Source organism: Neltuma alba, unplaced genomic scaffold (assembly GCF_004799145.2).
Source record: "Neltuma alba isolate B1F8T4 unplaced genomic scaffold, ASM479914v2 tig00004273_pilon, whole genome shotgun sequence".
Taxonomy (NCBI): Eukaryota; Viridiplantae; Streptophyta; class Magnoliopsida; order Fabales; family Fabaceae; genus Neltuma; species Neltuma alba.
In genome coordinates, this window is record NW_021633632.1 from 13,659 (window position 1) to 40,537 (window position 26,879).

The following is a 26,879-nucleotide window of genomic DNA, read 5'->3' on the forward strand; positions in this document are numbered from 1 at the left end:
AAACAAGCACAAAACATTCCTTGGCATAAAAGCAAACACAGGATGTCACAAGTCAGAACTAATAGACACGTGCATGTACAGATTTAACATACAAGTGATGTTACCAGATCCCATCAGTAAAAATTTCTGAGGCTTTGTTTGCCTCAGCTACTCGCATTCTAGATTTGCTTATGATGAAACCCAAGCTTAAAGCGAATACTAAAACCTGAAAGAATCTGGCAGTGTAGCTCTAACCAGAAAAGCTAAAAAGAAAATAAGGGGAAAAATAACAGAGAACTCACACAGTATAGTCCCTGGTTCTTACTCTTGGCTCATTAGTTATTCATCGGCTTGCGTGGCAACGAATTGACAGCTTCAGTTTCTTTTACAAAATCGAAAGAGTTAATTACAACATAATAGGCACCTAAACTTTTGGAAGATAGCTGTGCAAGTTATTCCACTGCTTCAGGGAAGAAGAAATGTAGTTCAGTACCTCACAATGCCCACATACGTGAATCAACTACGGGTCTTTAAGGAGATGGAACTTGGAAGCTTTTTACTCCTTGTCCTTGGATTAGCATCTTCTAACTGCTTGATGACATCTCTCATTGTGGGTCTCATGTGCGGATTCTTCTCCGTGCAACTCAAAGCCAGCAAAAGCACTATGGTAACTCGTTCAAGTACATCTGACTTCAAAACCTCCTCTGCAAGGCTTGAATCAACAATTGTATTAATGTCTCCTGTTTCCCTCCATTGAGTTCTGACCCAAATTCCTATCTCAGTTCCATTCATAAATGATGGATCTACTGCCTTCTTTCTAGTTATCAACTGAAGCAAAACTATCCCATAACTGTAAACATCAAACTCCCTGGTATTTGCTGTTGTATATGTGCTCTCTGCCACGGTTTAATGGGAACATGTTATTTTATGCAAGCGTTCAGAAATAAGAAAGAGAGAGAGAAGCTTCACCATGAGTAAAATGAGTACCTGGTGTTATATACCCTTGTGTGCCTGGAACTGGTAAAGATGATGTTGAAGAAGAAGACTGATCCAAAAGCTTGGCAACACCAAAATTAGCAATACGAGGATCCATATCAGAATCCAGAAGTATATTTTTAGGTTTGATGGCACAGTGCACTATGGCAGGATGACAAACATAATGGAGATAAGCCAACCCATGAGCAATTCCAAGAGCAATCCTATACCGGACATTCCACTCTAGGCATGGCGGTGGATTCTTTTCATGCAAAACATCATGAAGGTTTCCATTTGGCATGTAATTGTACAAGATCAGACAGCAGTCCTTTATGAACAAAAAGTCTAGCAATCTGCCCAGATTTCGGTGCCTAATCTTTGCAATGATTTCAATTTCTCTAGCTATCTTTACAATCTTTCTTTTGTTACCAGCAAATGAAACCTTCTTTACAGCATAAACTAGGGATGCTCCTAGTGAATATTTATATACAACACCATGAGCTCCTCTGCCAATAATATTTGAATTGTTCAAATCACGCGCCATCAGCTTGTGAATAATTGGGTAAGAACCTCTATTGGCAGTGATCTTGACTTCCTCCTTGGAGATTGGACATAGGAGCATAGAAAACGTTTAGAATAAAAAGGAAGAATGGTAGCAACTCAGAATTTAAGGATGCTTAATGAAGAAGATGAACGAGTAAAAGAAAGAAAGAGCACTCAACAATGGCTTTTGATGTTCTAACATAATTGGTATTACCAAAACAATTACTCCCTCTAGTCCTTATTACAAGACTTTCTAGAAGAAACTTTCAGTCCTTTTTATAAGATCCTATGCTAGTTTCAATGAGCATTAAATTTTTTTTCCCCCCATGTATGCCCATATTTAACAAGGGTAGTGAGAAGGTAGAAATTTATATGATGTTGGAATTTAGTGTAGTTAATGAGGGTGATATTGGAAATCATTTAAATTTAGTGACAAATTTAATGCTTTTAAATGTTTTATTAGTATGTGTGAATTGCTTAGCAATCTCTTATATTAAGGAGCAGAGGGAGTTTAAGCTTCACAATGACCTCAGACCCTTACGCTCAGCCTATTCTTTTTGTTCCCAATAAGGTCTTCTCAAAATAATGCTATTCAAGAGCAAAGCTGGTTTTGCAAAACTATTTTCAACCTAATCCTCGCACACCAAAACCCTACTAATTTGAAGAGGAAGTATTTCTTGGACATTTTGAATTCATCTGCAAGCAGTAAATTAAGATAAATAATGTGAATTTATTATGGGCTTATGAGCAGTTGTTACTTGTCTAAATCAATTTACCTGAAAAAATATAGAGGCTGCTGCATTCGCAAGAGAACAACCTAGATGAAATGCTCTGTCATGCTGAATGAAAATTCCTGCACAAATTTGACGAGCATAAGACCACGGCCCTTTCAACAGCTGGAATTTCAAGCCAAGATTTCAATTCCTTAAATAAAACGAAGTCATGTTTCATGACCAGTTCAGTTGAAAACAGAAAGAGAACGTGTAATGACAAAAATATAGCAGAAAGGAAGCCTGATCACTGAAAAACTAGAGAATATAGATGAAGAAGAAAATTTTTGTGCCTAGAATCATATAACTTGGAAGAGATAAAGATATGATATTTAAACTTAAATTACATATATCTTATCCTATTAACTAACTAGATAGTGGTCAAATAATAAATTAGATAATAGCAGTTGTACCAGCTGCAGCAATCACTTCTGTGATTTCCTTTCAGAACTACCAATTTGTGTGATGAAATGAAACTAAGCCTTTGGGTAACATGCCATGTCAATTAAACTATGGCCCCGTTTGGTACGAAGCATTAAAAATGAGGGATTGAGATTGGAATTGCAATTGAAAAAATCTATTAAAAGAGTGTTTAGTATGAGTAATTGCTTATTATGTGAGACTAGACAAATATAGAGGTAGGAGTGGAGAATACTACTTCCTCCCATGGTATTCTCCAATCTCACATACATGAGTTTGGCTAGTCCCACATAATAAACAATTTCTTATGCTAAACACTTTTTTAATAGATTTTCTCAATTGCAATCCCAATCCTAATCTCTCATTTTCAATACTTCCTACCAAGCGCAACCTGTGTGTCATACATACCAGAATCTGAAATAATATGAACAAGGATCTGAAATAATATGAACAAGGATCCGCACTGTCATGTATTAGAATTTAATACTTTGTTTTAAGTATGATGTTAATGACACTTGTCCTTGTCAATTGAACACAACTCCTACCTGGATCAGTGGGCGTTTCAAAGAATTCGATGACATCCCTCATTTTCAGTCTCTTTCCTGGATTTGTCTCGGTACAAATTAGAGCCACCAAAAGCACTTTGATGACCTGCACCTTTACGTCTAAACCTGAAAGCTCCCTTACAAGGGATGAATCAACAATCTCTTCAAGTTCATTCGTTCTCCTCCATACAGATTTAAACCACCCTACCAAAGTGGTTTCCTCTTCCAAAAATGAGGAGTCTAATACTTTCTTTCTAGTTATCAGCTCAAGCAAAACTACCCCATAACTATATACATCAAGCTCACAGCTGGGCACTACCACACATGCAATCTCTGTCACAAGACAATGGAAGCATGTTAAATTATAAAGAAATTATCCTTCTGATCTATTTTCATTTGCTTTCCTATCTTGTTGATTCATCATCTGGATATATATGTTCTTATAGGATGAAAACTATCTCAGTTTTATTAAACATGTTAGAAATAGAAAATTAATCCACTGAGTGCAGAAGAAGAGCAATTACCTGGTGCCATAAATCCACGAGTACCTGCATGATATATTGACCGTATCCGCACCATAGTAGAGGGCTGATTCAAAGCAATCGAAATACCAAAATCAATAATACAAGGTTGCATATCAGAATCAAGGAGTATATGCTTTGGTTTGATGTCTCTGCGCAATATGGGGGATCACAATCATGACGGAGGTATGCTAGCCCTTCTGCAATTCCAATAGCTAGTTTATAGCGGACATTCCATGCTAAATAGGGTAGTGGAACATTTTCATGTAGAACATCTTGAAGGCTTCCATTTTCCATGTACCTGCTAATGGTTAGACCATATTCCTCACCAATCCGGGAGCCTAGGCATCTTGCCACATTTTGATGCCTAATCTTCCTAGTCATTTCAATTTCCCTGATCATGTTTGGTTTCCTCCTATTGCTTTGTGCAAATTTAACCTTCTTAATAGCAAAAACTCCAATATCAAGTTCGGCTTTATAAACAATTCCTTGCTCTCCTTCACCAATTATATGTTGATCATGTAGCTTTTCCGTAGCATCTAGTAGGTTAAAAATTCTAGAAAATCCTTCATCGTTTGAAAACAAAGCCTCTTGTTCTTCATGGTCAATATTGACCTCCCCATTAGATATTTGAGTAAACCAGCGGATTTGAGTGACAGATGAGGGGCAAATTACAAATGACAAGCAAATGACAGGCACTATGAATCCAAGTGCTATAAAAACAATTGATTTTTTACTGGCCATATCACCCGGTTTGTTTTTGCAACCTGAGACATCCGAAGCTGAACAACGGACATAGAGGCCAGGATTTCCCAAGAAAGATGATGGAGATACTGTTATCCCTTCTGGTAAAGGACCAGAAAATGAGTTGTATGATATATTGAATTTTGCTAATGATAAAAATCTGCCAAGGGCTTGTATGTTTCCTGTCAAATTGTTCAGGGATAAATCTAGGCTTTCAAGCATTAACAAGTGAACGAATGTACTAGGGATCACACCTGTTAATTTATTAGAACTCAGATTCAACTCATATAAGTGAATCAATGATCCAATTGATGCGGGAATTACTCCTTCAAACATATTTCCACCAAGTTGTAATTCGAGAAGCTGGGTATAATCTGAGAAGAAAAATGGGGCAACGCCACTGAAATGATTATCCATTAAAATTAATCTGCCTAAAGCTGTCCAGCTCCTCATGCTTGATGGGAATGAACCATTAAGAAAATTGAATCCCACATCAAATGTAAACATTTTGGTACAGTACGACAGATGTAGTGGCAAAGTGCCTCCTAGTTTATTGTAAGCAAGATTCAAAACCTGAAGATTCACAAGCTTTCCTAACTCTGAGGGTAGAGGCCCTGTAATGTTATTTGTGGACAAAATTAAACCAATGAGATTTGTGCAGTTTCCCAAACTTGATGGAATTGCCCCACTGATGTTGTTCTTGCTCATGTCCATGTATATGAGATCATTATTCCCTTCAAACTTAGGAATAGGCCCTGAAAGATTATTGTCACTGAGATCCAACCTTGCAAGAGTTGCACATCTTCCCAAATCTGGAGGTATGCCCCCTTGAAATTGATTAAGACCTAAACTCAGAGTGCGCAGTTGCTTACCAAAACAAAGATTTGGAGGGATGTCACCGGTAAACTTATTATTCATCAAGTCCAGCTTCACTAAACTGCCATTGATTCCCAAGCTTTGAGGAATTGGTTGTCAAACAATGAGATATTTTTCAGATGCTTGAGTTCTGTCATCTCTGAAGGTAGTTTCCCCGAAAGGCTATTATTATGAAGAAGGACATGCTTAAGACTCTGAATCTTCCAAATGGCAACTGGAATTTCACCTGTCAAGTGGTTGACATACAATTTAAGGTCCTCCAATTTACTTAGTCTTCCCAATTCATTTGGAATAGCTCCCTCTAGTTGATTGGAATATAATTGTAAAGACTTCAAAGATTTGCAATTACCAATTTCTGAAGGTATATATCCTGACAAATGATTCTCAGAAAGATCAACATACTCAAGCAGACTACAATTACATAACTCTGGGGGTATTGTACCCGAGAAACCATTTGTGGCCAACCAAAGTTTCTACAAGTGAGTCAGCTGTCCAATTTCTGGCCCAAGGTGACCAAAAATCTGAGATGCAGTGAGCTTTAGAAAGACCACATTCTGGTAACGGTCACATTGTATCCCTGTCCATGAGCAAGGGGTGGAATCAGAGGACTTCCAGTTTGACTTTAAGGAAGGAGGCACAGAAGTCCAGCGGTTGAGAAGAGACAATAGAGTTAACCCATCTGAACTCAAGGCAGAAGCAACATATAAAGGGGCAAACAAGCATAAGAGTAGAAACTGGAGCTTCATATGAAGAGGGAAATCTCTCTTTTGGAACAAAAAAAAAAGGGGGAATTTTCTACGAAAACACAGGAAAGGTTTAAGAGAAGCAAAAAGCGCTCACCTTGTTGGAACTTAGAACAAGTTAAAGCAACTGGAGGTGGTTGCATAGGTATTTGCGCACTGTTAAGGAGGAAGCTGACTAAATGCAAAGGACAGGAAGTTTTAGAGTGCTGGGGTAATGAGACTACTAACAATCATTCAACACTTGTTATTTTCTGGGAGATGGAGGGGCAAACTAGAAGCAGATCTCAAAAAGTTAAGATTAAAGGAGCCACACAACTCAGTACTTCAAGAATGAAAGCAGAGTCAACTCATCAGAGCTCAAAGCAGAAGCCACAAATAAGTGAGTTAGAGAAGCATGGGATCAATAATTGGAGTTTCACTGAGAGCACAACAACATGCTTTAGCTGAAAGTAGAAGTTGATGAAAAGTGAAATCAAAGTATTCAAAGGACTAAAAAGCAAGGTACTGAAAACTGGACCGGCAATTGAACCGTTTAAGATAATGGGTCAAAGGTCAGTGGGTCAGACCGGAGTCAAAATGGAGGATCAAACCGGTAAGTAATAAAAAAAATAATTTAAATTTTCACTAAGAACTAGATATCTTGAATCACTAGTAAAATAATCACATCCTTACAATTTATTATAATATCATACTACTAAAATCACTAAATATTTATCCCAACAAAATATGAAAATAGATATATGATAACAAAATATTCCTCCCCATAAGTATTCAATCATTGAATCCTAATTATCAACAGCTTTTAAAAAAAATCATCAAAATATTTTTTGTTTAAAAAAAAAAAGGGACCCGGGTTAACCCACCAAACCAGGCAGGCTACCCGAGTCATTGCCAGGTCACACCGGGTCACTGTGAACCCGATTCACAGCCTCAACTGGACCGGTTTCCTGGCTGGTTCACCGGTTTCTAGTCTGATTTTCAATACCATGCTAAAAAGTGCTTATTTTGTGGCAGCTTGAAAGAAGGGTCACTTCTTTCGTTTTTCTCCACTTCAACAACCCCTTTCTCTATTTAGTTACCTGTTCTGTAAAAAAATAATTTAGAGAAGAAAACGAATAGAAATTTTACCCGTTAAGTTAAAAAAAAGAAAAAGAAAAATTGGAGATCTAAGTTGTAAATTAATCTCAATTCATCAAACACTTACAAATACAAATAAAATTTAAAATTCCAAACCCAAAGGAGGCACACAAAGTATTCAAAAGGCTAAAAAGTGCTTATTTTGTGGCAGCTTGAAACTTCTTTCCCTTTTCTCCACTTCAACAACCGACCTTTCACTATTTTTTTCTTTTATGTATTCACTTTAGCAATAGCAAGAGATCAATTTCAATCCATCTTTTTGTCCTGTATTGGAAAGTGTAAATAGACTTAGACAATTACAGCTACTGAAATAAAAAAGAGAAAACTCACTCTTCTGAACCTTGAGTTCCTGACTGTCGTGGATTCAATAAATATTATTGTTGTCAAGGTCTCTTCATTGCATATTATTATTTTCTAACATTTTTCCTTGGGAGATGCTAAATCAAATGAACAACTATTCATAGGTATTGCAATTTGGGAAAGCAATGGAAATGTGATTTTCTAATTAACTACAACTTTTCTAGGATATATAATCAACCTATACTTGCATTAAGCATGAAATTCAGAACAAAGACAAGAAATGCACAATAAAACATAAATTTTACAGCATGGCTAGAAAATATATCCTTTTGTAAAGAAAAATAAAATAAGAATATTGAAGATTAAGAAAATTAATTTATATTCTTACTTTAAAAATAATAACATTTAGGGAAAATTGTAAAAAAAACGACCCTTAAAAATATAAAATTATAATTTGAGTTTTTTAATTCATAAAACTACTGCTACAAACCGAGTTTTAAATATGAATAATAAAATGTTCACAAAAAGACCAAAATACCCCGTTTCTTTCCTTGTTATTGAAGAAACAAAGGGTTTGTTCTCTGCGAAGAAGACGAAGCAAACCAGAGGAAGTCACTGTATTCTTTCCTTGTTATTGCACAAACGAAGAGGAGGAGGAGCAAACAGGAAGGGATTAGAAGAAGTAGAAGTCATGTAAAAAGAAGAAAACTTGTTCCCTTTCTCAAGAAGAAAAACGGGAAACAAATTTTGATTGCTAAATATCATTGTTTTTGGGTTTGCAATTTTAAATTTTATGTGCATTTGTAAGTGTTTGATGAATTGAGATTAATTTACAACTTAGCTCTCCAATATTTCTTTTTTTTTTTTTTTAACTTAACTGGTAAAATTTCTATTCGTTTTGTTCTCCAAATTATTTTCATACAAAAAGGTTACCAAATGACCAGCATGGCTTGGAGTTAGGTTTTTCCTTTTTGTTTCCCCGTTTTGGGAGAGCTCTTCTTGTTAGAATCTTGCAAAAGTTTGAGTTAGATGGTGCATTGTGAGTCATGGGGTAAATCAAGCAACCCAAATAGGCCTGATACTACACTCATACTTATAGAAATGCGGCAATTTGGGGAATGAAGTTGCCTACAAATATTTTGTTTCCGACATAGGTAAAGAGTAGAAAGATTAACCCCACTGCCACTTCCATCAATAAAGTTGCGGGGGCTGAAGGTTGTTCATGGTCGTTGGCTGTGTTTTTACGGTGCCTGTGACTTTGGGGGCTGTTTTTTTAGCCCCACTTCTACTTCTATAATTTCTTATTTTATATTTGTAATTTTCCGTTTGGAATTTATAATTTTTTATTTTCAACTTGTAATTTTCTATTTAACACTTGTAAGAATATCATTATAGGCCAATAGAATGTTGTTATTTCTGATTACGAACTTGTTAAATCCACATAATAAACTTGTAAATTTCAATTCAACATTTGTTACTTCACAATAAGTTTTAATACAAATTGGTATTATTTTCATAATTTAGTTGCCAATAACAAGTTTAGGACGAGAAATAACAAATATTAAAAAGCTATTTATAATAACTTAAGTTTTAACAGAAATTAGCATTATTTCCACAATTCAGTTGTCAATAACAAGTCTAGTGTAGAAAATAACAGGTATTAAAAAATTATTTACAATAATTGAAATTTTAGTAGAAATTGGTATTATTTTTATAATTTAGTTGCTAGTGATAAGTTTTACATACTAAAAACAAGTTATAAATGCAAAATTACAACAATGTTAGTAACAATAACAAAAAACCAGTTTGTGTTTGACAACAATTTTTTGCAATATTTAGTGACAAGTGTACATTAAGTTCTATCTACTTAATAATGTTTCCTTTTCACTAAACATATTACATATGAAAATTGTTGTGCATATCTACTAAAGACCCTTCTCTCAAAAAAATCTAGAACGGTAAGCCTGTATACACCAAATTAAAATTAGTTGTCCCGTACGTATATAAATGAATTTTCAGAGCTTAACCCATTATTGCAATTTATTTTTCATAATAACATGCAACAAGAGAATTTACCTTTAAATAATATATTAGCCTCAATATAATTTTATTTCATCAATTCAATTATAACAACTTCACTTAGTTGAAATAAGAAGTCTTATGTTAGAAATAACAACATTCTTATGACCAATAACCAAAAAGAAAAAACATTATGACTATGATAGCAACTATTTTTTAAAGTTAATTTTTTTTAATTATCAATTACTTAAATCAACATACTCAACCAGTTATTTTCAAATAAAAAATTATTATTTTAACAAATTTGTTATTTCTAATTATAAATTTATTCATTAACATTTTACCTTAGATGGAATAACAGATTTTTACTTGAAAGTAACAACATTCATTGTTAAATTTATGAGATATTCCGACACACAAGCGATCGCAGTTGCCCTCCGCCACAGAACTGACCCAATTCAAAGGCACGTTGAAAATTCAGTGTCAAATGTAACACGGCAAAAAAGATGATTTGAATGAAATAAACGATACACACTAAAACAAGTGCATTAATTCTCACTGCAATCACCTTGTCACAGCCACACTAATAAATGATACACACTAAAACAACTGCCACAGCCGAATCCACACATGGGAATGGCCCATATGCATAGACATGCAAACTAGAATAGAGGTGATGTAGCTGTGCAGAACGTAACAAAGAAATGAACATAAAACCAAGTGGTGCAGAGAAAATGCAACACTCAAGCCAAAATAAGAAAGGAAAATGATAAGGAAATACGCTCCATCACACAGGATTATTCTCCTAGAATATTAAAAACATACAAATGGAAAATAATCCTTTCACTCAGGGGAAAAAAAAAAGTCGAGAGAAACAAGCTTTTTTCTCTCCTAATAGTGAGAGAAAGGAAGAAAAGGAAGTACTCCTCCGATCCTTAATATAAGACCTATTTAACTAATTTAATTAGATTAAGAAAGTTAGGTAAGTTAGTTAATTATAAGAAATATGGCATGTTTTTTCTAAAACTATAATCATCTTTCTTAATATTCTCTCTCCTTCTTCTATTTGATTATGGTTGACGAAATATCTATGGGTAATTTAAGAAAAATTGATAAATATGATAAATAGGTCTTATATTTAGGACTAAAATCAACTTAATAATTAGATCCTATATTAAAGACCAAAAGAATACTTTATTAGACCAGCCAAATCCTCCGCAGAGGGCGCATTCCTTCCATAACACATTCCTTGCAAAACACCTTCCAGAATTGCTATCACATCTATGTCAAAAAGGAGGAGGAAAGAGAGGAGGACAAAGAGAGGGAGAGGAAGGAAAGAAGGAAAGAGAGGGAGAGGATAAGACAGAAGAAAGAGAAGAAAATAGGGTACTTTGATCTTTCAACCATCTTTTCATAGAACCAGTCTCTTTAAACAATCATGTTAATTCAAAAGCCTATTTTACTATTCCATATTTTTAATGGTCTTTTTCCCCCCCTATTTTTTCCTAACATTTATTTAACAGTGACAACAAGAAGATAAACAAAAGGAAAGGTAATTATACGACTATCAAAGCATCCTTATATGGTAATCTAAAGATAAAAAGGCGCCTAATACTACTTCCGATCCTTAATATAAGACTCTGTTTGATTTTTATTTTGGTTCTAAATATAAGACTCCAATCTACTTTGTCTCTCATATTTAGATATTTTTTTCTAAGATAGTCCTTCTAATAATTGTAGTCCTAGTTAATATAATTAATTAGTAAGGATATTTTAGGAAAAACAACACATATTTATTATAAATAACTAACTTAACTTCTTTCTTTAATCCCCTCAAATTAGTCAACTGGGTCTTATAATTAGGATCGGAGGTAATATAATATTTTAACCAAACAAACAAGGACACAAGACTTTCAACCAAAGGCTAAAGTTTGTCATCCCGAAAGCTTCAGGAAGTTTAGTCATAATAAACAAGCTAGGTTAGCAGTTTAGAACCTAGATTCATCAAAGGCGGTGGTTTGGTGGTTACTAGTACCCTTTCTTTCTCCAAATGGATTCTTTCGGTATCTCCCAAGAAGCCAAGAAAAGCACAAAATATTACATGCCATATATAGAAGCAGACATAAAACGTACTCAGAACTCAGAAGTCACAACCAATATATACAAGAGTTAGAACTCAGAATGGAATTGATCCCAATCGCCAGAAATGAAAGATCTGATTTCCATAATCTCCCTACTCAGAGGATGTGTCACTCCACAGTCATTCATCGCCTACTGGAGAGCTTCTGTTTCAATTTCCTTCCTCTCCTCTGCTATTTCTGCTGCGTCAAAGTATTTCCAGTGATTTGTATGCGTATACCTGTGAACTAGCTAGACACTGTACCCGCGCTAATAATTTTATGGGAAAAAGACAGAAAAATGCAACTTTAACTTTAGAATCTCAAAACGTCTGCCGAATTCAAGAAATCCCATTTTGGTACCATGAGACCAAATTGGGATTATTATGTGAAAGGAAAAGATCAAATTGCCCTTCATTTTAAATATTATTTTTAAAATATCACAACCCCTACTGGCTAGCCAGTCACTAGACCTCCAGCGGCGGTGGTCATCAGAGCTCTGGCGACCAGCCGACAATTGGTCACCGGAGCTCCGTCGGTTGGAAATTTTTTTTTTTGAAAATTTTTACAACTTCAATATAACAGTTAACAACTTTTGTAATGCTATTAACAATTTCAGTATAGCAATTAACAACAGCTTTTCTGGGAAATTCAACAAACTCCGGCAACTGGAAACAAATTTTTTTAAAATTTTTACAACTTCAATATAACGGTTAACAACTTTTGTAATGCTATTAACAACTTCAGTATAGCAATTAACAACAGGTTTTCTGGGAAATTCAATAAATTCCGCCGACTGTTTTGAAAATTTTTATAACTTTAATATAACGGTTAACAACTTTTGTAATGCGATTAACAACTTCAGTATAGCAATTAACAACAGCTTTTCTGGGATTGCTATACTGAAGTTGTTAATGGCGTTACAAAAGTTGTTAACCGTTATATTGAAGTTGTAAAAAATTTCAAAACTGTCGCCGGAGTTTATTGAATTTCCCAGAAAACCTGTTGTTAATTGCTATACTGAAATTGTTAATGGCGTTACAAAAGTTGTTAACGGTTATATTGAAGTTGTAAAAATTTTCAAAAAAATTTGTTTCCAGTCGCCGGAGTTTGTTGAATTTCCCAGAAAAGCTGTTGTTAATTGCTATACTGAAGTTGTTAATAGCATTACAAAAGTTGTTAACCGTTATATTGAAGTTGTAAAAATTTTCAAAAAAAAAAATTTCCAACCGACGGAGCTCCGGTGACCGCCGCCGCCGGAGGTCCGGTGACCGGCCGGCCAGTAGGGGCTGTGATATTTTAAAAATAATATTTAAAATGAAGGGCAATTTGGTCTTTTCCTTTCACATAATAATCCCAATTTGGTCTCATGGTACCAAAATGGGATTTCTTGAATTGGGCGGACGTTTTGGGGATTCTGAAGTTAAAGTTGCATTTTTCTGTCTTTTTCCCTAATTTTATTGTAAATTTCAATATCGAAATGCCAAATTAATATTACATCAGAAATTAAATTTTAAATTTTGTCAAGAAGTGAAATGATATAGTAGTGAATTGATGACAGGCTCTATATATATAAATATATATATATATATATATATATATTTTGCCAACTATATAAGGGCAATGCTCAGCAATTCAAAGGATCTCAAATGCCCCTTGATTAGAATAGTATTTAATAAATTCTTATGAGTAAAAATCGTTAAATTTTAAATCCCTTAAAAAATTGGGATAATCTGAATTTCAACAAACCACCTAATTAAAAAACTAATAAATTGCTAAATATTAGGTTATTATCATTTAATTACTATGTGAAACTGGATAATTACAAGGGTTAAAGTCAGCATCCTAAAATATTTTTCAAAGTACATTTAGCATTTAAAAAATACTAGTAGTGCACCTCCTGTTATATTAAAAATTGATCAATCCCACCCCAAGGCACTAATTGCCCAGCATCTCGTTCAACCAAAAAAAAAAAAATATCACAACACACGTGTAAATAAGGGAAATATGGTATAATCCTGATTGGAATTTGTGAGAACCTTTTAGTAGTCGCAATCTTGTCTGATACTCTCCTGGTTTTATTTATAATGTAAAGAGAAAATATATTTTTAATCATATTTATAGGTAGTGAGAAAATTTTTTTATATGGATGTATAATTTTACTCTTCATTTATTATTATGTTGATTTTATTTACATGATATATAATATATATTAAATAAGAATAAAATAAAAAAGTTATTGAATTTTAAATAAGAGTTAATAAAATTTGAGATTTTTCTTGCTCCGTGTGAAATATGTTAAAAGTAATTTGTAAATAGGACCAGAAGAGTATCATTCAATTAATAAGTTGTTTAGGAAAAAATTTTCCCAATAAATAAAGACTTAGAATAAAATAAAAATGTATTGAAGTTAGTATATAATATAATGTATTTATAATAGTTCCAACATAAAATGTTGAGCTGCCCCTGTAAATGCCAAAATAACGTTTGAAACAAATAACTTTAGACGACTAAATATAAGCGAAGAATGCCCAATAATGATCCCTTTAAATAGGTTTTACAACAAAAAAAACCAAAACAAAGAATTTGTAAATGGATTTTTAATTGTTATCAACAAAAATTAAAATTAATCTATAATTTGAATTGGTTTAGTCCAACGGAATACATTTAGATAATTATTTTTTCAAAAAGAATTTGAGAGACACAAATCATCACACGTTACGACTCACCAAAAAAAAAATACAAAGAGACCCTTCCAACTCATCATCCAAGTATATTTATAGATCAATAACTAAAATCATTAATATTTTTTCTCTATACACTACTCTTTTTAATTTTTAAATAAACTTGGAAAAGGCAAAATGGTATGTTGAATAATAATAGAGTTCTAACAGTACAACAAAAAAAATTAGAAAAATAAAAGAAGACACATAAAAAAAAAAAAAGGAAAGAAAAGGCATGAATAGCCCTAACAATTACAGAAGAAATGTGACAAAACAACTTGAAGGTATCTCTATCTAGAATAACTTTAGAAGATGCCACTTTAGATGAAAAGTGAATGAAGCAACACAAAGTATTTCCAAATTAGGCTTGAACTTGTGATTGGAAAAATCTACCCTTTCTATCCAATTGCTTTGAAGACTTATCTGTGCACAATTAATTACATATTAATAATATCTTTTCAATTTCAGTTCCACACACTTCATCTGATGCAATTTTATATTAACCAAATACAATGTATACAATAGAAGATCCATAGATAAGCACATATCATCATGACACTCGAATGCATTAAAATGAAGAATTCTAAAAGACGAGAAATAAAATTTTTGTTTTTATTGAAAAAAACCACAGAGACCAAAGGGGAAAAGCTTAAACAGTGACGAATCCAAAAGGAAGGTAAGTGAGATCCTTTGGAAAAAATAAAACTGGAAATAAAACTCTAATTGAAAAATTCAAATATAAGCAGAAGAAGATAATTTCATTTCATAAAAACCAACCAATTAATAAAATGATAATCTCGATAATTAATTTTAGGTTAAGCACATAAATATCAAAGAATGCTCTTGAAGTAATGGCTAATAATTATAATAAACATTTATGGCTTGAATCTCCAAAAAAATCGCAATAGATCGGCCACTGTGAGCATTTATTTATTTACTTTATGAAACACGATAACTTCGTTGGGGAAAAAGATGAAACACGATAATTACAACATTTATCTCAACACAATAATTAATCACCAGATTAATAAACAAAATAATTAATAATGACTTCACTTCTTAGGCTCCAAACTTTGGCTTACTAGGCATTAAATCAAATTAATAACTTAGTTAGAAAATAAATTGATTAAAATAAAAAAGATCAAATGTTTGATCACCTTTGAACTAAAAAAAAAAAAAAATTCCTCGAACATCCCCACCAATATCGAATGATGCTCTTCAAAGAAATGCTTATTTTATCTACTACCTCCGGTCCTATTTATAAGAGCTAGTTGATTAATTTGAGGAGATTAAAAAAAAGTTAAGTTAGTTATCTATAATAAATATATGTTGTCTTTCCTAAAGTATCCTTACTAATCAAGTGTATTGGCGAAATTATTATTGTTAGAAGGACTATCTTGGAAAAAAAGGACATAAATATGAAATACAAAGTGGATTGAGATCTTATATTTAGAACCAAAATAAAAATCAAATAAGGTCTTATATTAAAGATCGTAGGTAGTATTATTATAAGAATTTAAATTTTGAATGCTCCGACAAATTGCAATGACTCCTCCATTTGGAAGTGCTCTTCAAGGGGGATCGGATAAGCTCCTCGATTGGAAGTGAAATTTGGCCCTCCTCTCTTCCAACATGATTTTAATGACTCTTAACAATCAGCTCGCTATTCATTTCTTCTAAGCGCTGCTCCATAATCATTGCTACAGTAAGAACCCCAAAAAAAAAAGAAACATAAGGCAGTGGAAAGAGAACAGCACATCAACCAACAGGCTATTTGGATTCACTTAAAAATGACCTGTAAGGCGGACAGAAAGATTCAACAGGATGCAAGTTGCCTGTTCGGATGCAACCAACTGGAACCACCTATGCACCTTCTTTGTGAGTGTGTTAATGCTAAGGAGAGGTGGAAATCGGTGATCAGACCTTCAATGTGGAATGTATTCCTAGCCAAGCAAGGAGCGGATTGGGTTACTTGGAATCTCACTAAGGAGGGGGGAAAGGACCAAACTAAGAAAATCCCATGGCCTACACTCTTCAACTATATTTGTTGGGGTATCTGAGTGGCTAGGTGCAATCATCTGTTCAATACACCTAGCACAGATAACTCTAACAATGGGTTTTCTAGTTTATTCAAAGCTTGCCTAGACCATGACCTCTCAAAACAATGCAGTTTTTACAATCTTAATGGAACAAGGGAGGGACAAAGCAGAGGGATAGCAGAAAGTGGAGTCAAGTTGGCAGTAGATGGCTCTGTTTTACAGGATGGGCAAAGCAGATGTGGTGGGGTAATATAGGATAGAGCGGATAATTGGATCTGTGGATTGAATTGTAAGCTCAGCAATGCACCACCTACGATTATGAAAATGATTGGGATTATTTATGGTCTTAACTTGTGTTGGAGCAAGAACTTCAAGGAAGTCTCACTCTACGCAGACAGCCTAGAAGCCATCAACCTAATTACTAGGGGTTGTGATGGTCAACATCCTTTTAAGGATATTATTGATGATGCTAGATTGATTTTAAACAGGAACTAGATGGTCAATATTTATCATGTGTATAGGGATGAAAATCACTTAGCTGACTATCTTGCTAAACTGTCGCATAGTCTTGATAGGCCCTCTTTTTATCCTTAATCAACCTCCTCCTTTTTTCCAAGAGACGGAATGTGATGAAGAAGTTTAGCCTTTCTCTCTCTCTTTTATTTTGCTAGTCTAGCTTTTGTATCCATCTTTACACTCAAAAAAAAAAAAAAGACCTATAAGCTTCTTATGGATCACAAGCTAGATTGAACAATTTTTATTGTGTTTGGTTTCACTTTTGATCCATCTTACCTTTGAGTCAAAAGTTACTTATTTTTCATGATTAACACAAGCTGATAAAAGCTACTTCTGACTTTTAAAATTATGCTGATTGGTTTGTAAAAGAAAAAGCAAGTGAAAATAGAATGGCATTTCAACCACTAGTTTGTTTGGATTCACTTAAAAATGACTTATAAGCTTCTTATGGACCAAAAGCCAGATTGAACAATTTTTGTTGTGTTTGGTTTCACTTTTAGCTCATGTTACTTTTAAGCAACTTATTTTTCATAATTAGCACAAGCTAATAAAAGCTACTTTTGACTTTTAAAATTGTACTGATTGGTTTGTAAAAGAAAAGCGAGCGAGAGGGTGATGGAGAAAATCTAGACGTGGAGGGAAAAAATAGCCAAATTAACATGAGAAGATGAAAATGAGACTTCTTAAATTAATCAAACTCTTTTAATTAATGTTTTTTTTATTAAGGATAATTTTAATTTTAATATTTCTAATACATAATTTCTAACTTGTTAAAGTTATTTTTTATTTCATGTTTACGTAAATAATTTCTTATCATATTTCAAATTTTTTTCGATATATATTTCATTCATTAAATACAAAAATACCTAAAACTTACTTATGACTTATGCAAAAACAGTTTTTTATAATCAGAAACCAAATTGTTCATAACATATTAGTTAATTAATTATGTACTATTATTTCATTTAACTTTGTCACAACACTATGAATTTTAATTTAAAATTATTTTATCTATTAAAATTATGTCTTGCTTTATATTTGTAATAATTTTTTATAATATCTCAATGTTTTTGAAGTATATTTCAATAATTTTTTTAATCATTTATCATCATTTAATAAAACTCATACTCATTTAGGTAATTTTATAAACTAAACTCACCAATTTAAATTCATTGTATTATGTAAATTTATTTATTTATTATTTTTTTATTATATAATAAAACTCATACTCATTTCGATAATTATATAAACTAAACTTACTTTTATTCAATCATAATCCAAACGACCTTCTACCTAATCTAACTTTTATAAATTTTAGGAAAAATTACAAATAAAGACCCCCCAATATATAAAATGACAATCAAAGACCCTGAATTTGAAAAATTGCTGCAGAGGACCCGGTCCCAATTTGTAATTATGAAATGTGTGTTAAATGGCTGAAATACCCTTATGCTCTTCATGTCCCTTTCTCGTTTCGTCCCTTCTCTCTCTCTCTCACTGCCTCTCTATCCACATCTGTCTTATCCTTGAACCACTCCCTTGGGCCTTGGCATCACTCCCTTCGACCACCATAGCCACCCTTTCTCTCTAGGCATGAGCTCCGTCTCAGTAAATAAAAATTTGCAATTATAAAGAATATATAGATGTTACTTATTTGTTAAAAAAAAAAAAAGTTTCATGGTCTGTTTCTATCCTCTCTCTGACGGCACTCCCTGGTGACCCAAATCGCAGAAAGCATTACTTGCAGACTTGGCTTCATTGATTTGGAGTGCATATAAGGTTTTTGTTGTGCCTTCTTTAGGAATTCCAGTTCTTTTTGAGAATCAGTAATTAATAAGCGACTCCATACATGTGTACGGCTTTGGGGCGAAGGATATCAATGGTTTGGATTGGAAATCTATTTAGAAGACGTTCAAGGACGAGTTTGATGATAACAGCCTCCTGTTAAATGACCAGTCTTTGTGTTTAAGACTTACCAGGTTGAATATTAATTGCCCAATTTGCTGGTTTCCTACTTCAAGGTCGCCTAATACACTTTCAGGTTCTTGTTTGATAACTACACGCTGATAGTGAGCGAGTGCTTAGAATTAGGGGAGCCGTTGTTGTTGAAAGCATTTAGAATTATTAGTTAATAAGTTTGTAATTGTTAATTAACAAGTTAATTAAAATAATAAGTCTAGCATTGCTACTTGGTATCCAAGATTTATTAGCAGCAACTAAATTGTAAAAATAATGTCAAATTCTTATACTAAACTTGTTATTTCTAACATAAACTTGTCAAATTCTTATACTAAATTTATTATTCCTAACTACTTAACAAACTTGTTATTTTTAATTGTAAACTTGTCAAATCTTTATACTGAACCTGTTATTCCTAGTTACTTAACAATTTGTTATTTTCATTTATAGACTTGTTATTTTTAATTGTAAACTTGTCAAATCTTTACATTGAACTTGTTATTCCTAACTATTTAACAAACTTGTTATTTCTATTGATAAACTTGTCAAATTCTTATACTAAACTTGTTATTTTCAACTACTTAACAAACTCGTTATTTCTAATATAAACTTGTTAAATTATTATGCTGAACTTGTTATTCTCAATTACTTAACAAACTTGTTGTTTTCAATTATAAACTTATCAAATCCTTATACTGAACTTGTTATTTCTTGTTACTTAAAAAAATTTGTTATTTTTATTTATAGACTTGTTGTTTTCAATTATAAACTTGTCAAATTCTTATACTGAACTCGTTATTCCTATCTACTTGACAAAGTTGTCATTTTCATTTATAGACTTGTTATTTTCAAATATAAACTTATCAAATCTTCATGTTGAATTTGTTATTCCCAGCTACTTAACAAACTTGTTATTTGTTTTAATAAACTTGTTATTTTCAATTATAATCTTGTCAAACTATCATATTGAACTTGTTATTTTCAAGACAATACTTGTTATTTCAAACAAACTTATTATTTTCAATTACAAACTTGTTAAATTCACATATTAAACTTGTTATTTTTAAGTAAAGACTTGTTATTTTAACTAATTTGTTATTTCTAATTACAAACCTATTAACTAATAACTTGGTTAAAATAAACAAATCTTTACTTGAAAATAACAAGTGAATATGAATATTTATTTAAAGGAATGATGTTGTTGACCGAAGTGCAATCTTAAATCTTCCATTGCATAAATATGGAGTTTACATATTATTTACTTTGAATGCACGATAGAATGTATAGTTAGTAATGAGTTAAGGAATATGCTCTTTATCTATGACTCATTAACAGAGAAATTCTCTTCTCATTATTTACATCCAGTACAAAGAAGCACACTTTTTACAATCAAGTGAAGCCTACAATTTTCCTTCTCCAGATCTCTAAATCCAATGGTTACTCTTTTGCCCAGCACATAATACAATATCACTCTTCGTTCAATCACTCCCTTGTCAAAACACTGATTTTTGTCATATTGGAATTTTGCTTTTTAATAAAAAGCAAGTTTCTACTGGAATTCTGCTTCAAAGTTGATGAGATCACCGACTTTGGCCACTCTCTTCCACTCTAAAAGATGAGAATTAGCAAGTCATCGGGGGAAAAAGAGAGATGAGAATTAGCAGACAGAATAAAACATCTGATGTATATAATTTCTATCTTGTAAATATGACTCACTTGATCTGCACCCACAGCTCTTCAAAGAACCAAAAATGCAATATTCATTGTACCAATCTCAATTTAACACATTTGCAAGTACCAAATCATATTAGCCAACCAATTGAGAACAAAATACCTGACAGGTTTCTCAATTTATAACTGCATGAAAAACACCTCCGGCATATATCAATGTCAATTATGAACCGTAAAAAATGTAGATCATTCATGGTCAAGAGTTTCATAGTTTTAAAAAAGAGGGAACTTACTGCTTCATGGAAATCTCGAGCTGCAAAGTGTTGGTCCTTGACGATATTGTTGGCCAAGGATTTCAAACATCTCACAGAAAGCGAATGAGAATCATATATATGCATAGCTTGATCTAGTGTTAGAAAATGAATCTAAAATTTACTGTAAATTAATTACGAAGGAAAAAAATTCACGAAAAACAGGCATAAAAACGCACTTTGCTTGAAATCCACACAGAGATAAGCCCAAATGATTGTAAATTGCAGAGATTAAAAATATATCAGCAAGAAAGTTTTAAGATTACCCCTTAGGCTGGCATTTTTCTTGTAGGAGAAAATGACTCTCCTTTCAACTCTTACCGCTGAATGTTGAAGAAGAAGAATCAACCTCTCTTTCCTCTCAGATCTGGTCGCATCCTCTGGTTTCGTCAATTTGTCCCTCTCACCCATGATGATGAAGACGATGAGGTCAGAACATTTTGGAGGATCTTGAAAGACAAAAGCGGATTAGAAAAGAGGCGAAGAGGGAGAGGGATACAGTGGGAGGGATAGTGATTGCAAGTATGATTTTAGGATATGGGTTTGTGAGGACGAAGCAGAGCAGGATATGCGAAGCTGGTGGGTATTTTTGTCTTTTAATCAACATTTCATAATTGCAAATTGGGACGGGTCCTCTGCAGCAATTTTTCAAATTCAGGGTCCCTGATTGTCATTTTATATATTGAGGGGTCTTTATTTACAATTTTCCCTAAATTTTAGTCCAAACAGAATTTACATCACCTAATTTAATTTTTATCCAATTTAACTGTTTCAGAAGTCAAATTGATACTACGCTATTTTTCTAATCTTTAATCCAGACGAGGCCCAAATATGTGAAGTAAATACTGAGAGAGGGCATGTAACATGGAGAAATCAATAGACAGGGAACAAAGTGTGGAAACAAAAAGATCACTGTCGTGGGTGGGATGGATCAACTCTCGAAGAACCGCAAATAGTAAAAATTATCTCATTATATATCCAGATAACTTACCAAAAAGAATTAAACAAACTTCCACTGTTTACAATCGGGGTTGTCTAGTTTGAATACCAAGAAGTATCTTTAACACCTGGCCAGAGAAAACGGGGTACTGAATAGACAAGAAAAGTGAGAGATGCAGAAAAATAACGGAATAAAAGGGGTTATCAAAGTAGAGAAAAAGCCGTGTTCTGCCAAGAGCAGCAGCAGAGCTTCATAATCAACAACACCACCATAATCTCTTTAGTTCCTAAAAAATCAGCTCGAGTTAGGCACTTGAACTGTTAAAGGTTGAGCCAAAGAGATCAAAGACGAGAAGCCTTCAAATGAGGAAGAGAAACAATAGAGAATACAGCATAAAGTGAAATCAAAGAAAGAGCGAACAAAGAATACCTGTTCATGCGCCATCAATCTCCGAAGATTAGAATAAGCGAATTATGATATGAAAAGAAAGGGCAAAAATCGAAGAAACATTGCAGAAATCGATCCGTTGAAAAAAGGGCAGAAGTTGAAGAACCGTGTGGATACATTTTTTCTTGGTTTACGAGGAATTCGATACGTTTCGGATGCTCTTGCTAGATCCCATGAGACATACAAGCGAAGCACATGTGGACGGCTAGTGCTTGGCGAACCAATAAATAATGGAACCAAAAGACGAATACATGCATCAATAATTGAATGACATGGATCAATGGAGAAGGACCGCGTGGACCAATCACAAAATAGCTACAAGGTTTATAGATTATATAGATGATTGGTATTTACAAGATTCTTAACATGATTTTCAAACACTATCTTAAAAACTTTAAGAAAACGGCTAGAAATGTACAATTTTTATTTAAAAAAAATTGAAAAGCTAAATGTTACAATACAGCAAAAAATAATTATTTTATATTTAGACTGAAATGATAAATAAAATTAAAAAAATTTAAAATAATAAGTAAGTAAAATTTATTTATTAAATGATAATTACAATAACATAAACTTTGGAGGAAAAAAAGGGGTTAATATAATTTTAGGTCTCTTAAACTTGTCCTCATTTTAGTTTTGGTTTCTCGAGTTTCAAACTATAGGTTTTGGTTTCTCAAGTTTCTTTTCATTTAAAACATTAATTCCTATAATTCAATAAATACTTGGACCAATTTACCTTTAGAGGGACTTAAACCTATGGTTTTAAAATTGAAAGACCAAAAAATGATGACAAACTTAAGGGACTAAAAATTATATTAACTAAAAAAAAAAAGCTTGTACTCCATAGTCAAAGGAGCTTGCTGTAACATTCTAAACATGAAGAGGCTTTAAAATTTTAACCAAAGGTATGCCTAAAAAATAACAACGATTTTAATTTTGTTCATTTAAAATCAAAGGTATAAGACCTTAAAGTTGTCACCATTAAAACTTTTAGACATATTTTCGTTTTTCCTGATTACATTAAGGATGTTAATTTGTTGAATAGGGACTATGATTATGCACACCCTTTTAGGGTCTGCTTAGATAAAGCGAGATTACTTATTTGTGCATATTGGCGGGTTGTGACCAACGATACCCTTAAAGTTGATAACCCGGTGGCTGACTAGCTTGCCAAGCATTCTCACATTTTACTATTAGAAGGGAATAATTGCTTTTTTTCTTTTATCACGCTGCATCTTTTCTTTCCTGAGATAAATGATGATGACGGAAGCTTATTCCCGGCAATTTTTTTTTTGGTGTTTTCCGGTTGTAAATTAATGATACTTAGTTCTCATTAAAAAAAAACCCTTAGAAGTTATTAGTAATCAACAACTCAAGTTCAATAAAATGGTCCACATTATGTAGCACAAAAATTGCAATGGCATGAATAACAAAATATTTGTCATGAGTCCCATGTTGAGAAGTCTCAAAAGTGAAATGTGGCTTATAAATTTAAAGAGTTCTCTCCCTTCCAATAAGCTAGTATTTTGGAATAAGCTCTTTCTCTTTGATTTGGCATTATTTTACACAGGTCATGGATTGGCTGTTGGTACCCTTTCTAAACAAGCACAAAACATTCCTTAGTATAAAAGCAAACACAGAATGTCACAAGTCAGAACTAATATATACGTGCACGTACAGATTTAACATACAAGTGATGTTACCAGATCACATCAGTAAAAATTTCTGAAGCTTTGTTTGCCTCAACTACTCGCATTCTAGATTTGCTTGTGATGAAACCCAACCTTAAAGCGAATAATAAAACCTGAAAGAATCTGACAGAGTGTAGCTCTAACCAGAAAAGCCACAAAGAAAATAAGGGGAGAAAGAACAGAACACTCACACAGTATAGTCACTGGTTCTCACTCTTGGCCCATTAGTTATCCATCAGTTTGCAAGGCAACTGACAACTTCAGTTTCTTTTACAAAATCGAAAGAGTTAATTACAACATAGTAGCCACCTAAACTTTTGGAAGATAGCTGTGCAAGTTACTCCACTGCTTCAGGGGAGAAGTAATGTAGTTCAGTACCTCACATTGCTCACATGTGTGAATCAACTATGGATCTTTAAGGAGTTGGAACCTACTCCATGTCCTTGGATTAGCATCTTCTAACTGCTTGATAACATCTCTCATTGTGGGTCTCATGTGTGGATTCTTCTCTGTGCACCTCAAAGCCAGCAAAAGCACTGTGGTAACTCGTTCAAGTACATCTGGCTTCAAAACCTCCTTTGCAAGGCTTGAATCAGCAATTGTACTAATGGCTCCTGTTTCTCTCCATTGAGTTCTCACCCACATTCCTATCTCAGTTCCATTCATAAATGATCGGTCTACTGCCTTCTTTCTAGTTATCAACTGAAGCAAAACTATCGCATAAAACTCCCTAGTATTTGCTGTTGTATATGTACTCTCTGCGACGGTTTAATGGGAACATGTTATTTTATGCAAGCGTTCAGAAGTAAGAAAGAGAAAGAGGAGCTTCACCATGAGTAAAATAAGTACCCGGTGTTATATACCCTTGTGTTCCTGGAACTGGTAAAGATGGTGTTGAAGAAGACTGATCCAAAAGCTTGGCAATACCAAAACTAGCAATACAGGGATCCATATCAGAATCCAGAAGCATATTTTTTGGTTTGATGGCACAGTGCATTATGGCAGGACGACAATCGTAATGGAGATAAGCCAACCCATGAGCAATTCCAACAGCAATCCTATACCGGACTTTCCATTCTAGGCATGGCAATGGATTTTTTTCATGCAAAACATCATGAAGGTTTCCATTTGGCATGTAATTGTACAAGATCAGACAGTAGTCCTATTTAAACAAAAAGTCTAGCAATCTGACTAGATTTCGGTGCCTAATCTTTGTAAAGATTTCAATTTCTCTAGCTATCTTTACAATCTTTCTTTTGTTACCAGCAAATGCAACCTTCTTTACTGCATAAACTAGGGATGCTCCTAGTGAATATTTATAGACAACACCATGAGCTCCTCTGCCAATAATATTTGAATTGTTCTATTTTTCATCACGCGTCATCACTTTGTGAATAATTGGGTAAGAACCTCTATTGGCAGTGATCTTGATTTCCTCCTTGGAGATTGGAAATAGGAGCAGAGAAAACGTTTAGAATGAAAAGGAAGAATGATAGCAACTCAGAATTTAAGGATGCTTAATGAAGAAGATGAACGAGTAAAAGAAAGAGAAAGCACTCGACAATGGTTGTTGATGGTCTAAGATAATTGGTATTACCAAAACAATTACTCCCTCTAGTCCTTATTATAAGACTCTTTCTAGAAGAAAATTTTGGTCCTGTTTATAAGACTCTATGCTAGTTTCATTGAGCATTAAATATTTTTTTCTCCCAATATATGCCCATATTTAACAAGGGTAGTGAGAAGGTAGAAATTAATATGATGTTGGAGTTTAGTGTAGTTAACGAGGGTAATATTGGAAATCACTTAAATTTTATGGCAGATTTAACACTTTTAAATGTTTTATTAGTATGTGTGAATTGGATAGCAATCTCTTATAATAAGGAGCAGAGGGACTATAAGCTTCACAATGACCTCAGACTCTTATGCTCAGCCTATTCTTTTTGTTCCTTGTAAGGTCTTCTCAAAATAATGCTATTCAAGAGTAAAGCTGCTTTTGCAAAACTATTTTCAACACAATCCTCCCGCACCAAAACCCTACTATTTTGAAGAGGAAGTATCTATTGGACATTTTGAATTCATCTGCAAGCAGTAACATTAAGACAAATAATGCGAATTTATTATGGGCTTATGAGCAGTTGTTGCCTGTTTAAATCAATTTACCTGAAAAAATATGGAGGCTGCTGCAGTAGCAAGAGAACCCCCTAGGTGAAATGCTCTGTCATGCTGAATGGAAATTCCTGTACAAATTAGATGAACATAAGACCACAGCCCTTTCAACAGCTTGAATTTCAAGCCAAGATTTCAATTCCTTAAATAAGACGAAGTCATGTTTCATGACCAGTTCAGTTGAGAACAGAAAGCTAACGTCTAATGACAAAAATGCAGCAGAAAGGAAGCTTGATCGCTGAAAAACTAGAGAATATAGACGAAGAAGAAAACTTGTGCCTAGAATCATATAACTTGGAAGAGATATGATATATAAACTTAAATCACATATATCTTATCCTACTATTAACTAACTAGATAATGGTCCAATAATAAATTAGATAATAGCAGTAGTATCAGCTGCAGCAATCACTTCTGTGATTTCCTTTTAGAACTACCAATTTGTATGATGAAATAAAATTAAGCATTTGGGCAACATGCCATGTCAATTAAACCATGTGTCATACTTACCAGAATCTGAAACAATATGAACAAGGATCCGCACTATCATGTATTAGAATTTAATACCTTTTTTTTTAAACATGATGTTAATGACACTTGTCAATTGAATACAACTCCTACCTGGATCAGTGGGCGTTTCAAAGAATTCGACGACATCCCTCATTTTCAGTCTCTTTCCTGGATCGGTCTCAGTGCAAATTAGAGCCACAAAAGCAGTTTGATG

At 33.4% G+C, this 26,879-nt stretch overlaps 1 protein-coding gene and 2 long non-coding RNA genes across 4 annotated transcripts; all 3 read right to left on the reverse strand.

Moving 5' to 3' along the window:
- Positions 1 to 495: 495 nt before the first annotated feature.
- Positions 496 to 26,828, reverse strand: LOC114744143 (receptor-like protein kinase). The gene is made up of 4 exons (XM_028932330.1): positions 26,777 to 26,828; positions 26,150 to 26,226; positions 967 to 1,552; positions 496 to 875 (listed from the first exon to the last, which is right to left on the reverse strand). The coding sequence occupies exons 1-4, from the start codon at positions 26,817 to 26,819 to the stop codon at positions 496 to 498; spliced, it is 1,086 nt and encodes a 361-aa protein (XP_028788163.1). The 5' UTR covers positions 26,820 to 26,828.
- LOC114744141 (uncharacterized) lies at positions 15,901 to 22,480 on the reverse strand. 2 transcript variants are annotated; one of them, XR_003740064.1, is made up of 4 exons: positions 22,278 to 22,480; positions 21,900 to 22,134; positions 16,208 to 16,761; positions 15,901 to 16,095 (listed from the first exon to the last, which is right to left on the reverse strand). It is a non-coding gene; the product is annotated as an uncharacterized LOC114744141 (long non-coding RNA). The 2 variants fall into 2 exon arrangements; XR_003740063.1 differs by lacking the exon at positions 16,208 to 16,761.
- Positions 20,221 to 20,688, reverse strand: LOC114744142 (uncharacterized). The gene is made up of 2 exons (XR_003740065.1): positions 20,643 to 20,688; positions 20,221 to 20,534 (listed from the first exon to the last, which is right to left on the reverse strand). It is a non-coding gene; the product is annotated as an uncharacterized LOC114744142 (long non-coding RNA).
- Positions 26,829 to 26,879: the final 51 nt, after the last annotated feature.

What these genes read in the sequence shown, in the direction of transcription:
- LOC114744143 (XM_028932330.1), bottom strand. Translation starts at nt 26,819, where the DNA reads ATGAGGGATGTCGTCGAATTCTTTGAAACGCCCACTGATCCAG. An exon ending in TGAAACGCCCACTGATCCAG is followed by an intron (nt 26,227 to 26,776) that starts GTAGGAGTTGTA and finishes TAATTTGTACAG; the next exon opens with GAATTTCCATTCAGCATGAC. An exon ending in CAGCCTCCATATTTTTTCAG is followed by an intron (nt 1,553 to 26,149) that starts GTAAATTGATTT and finishes CCAATCTCCAAG; the next exon opens with GAGGAAGTCAAGATCACTGC.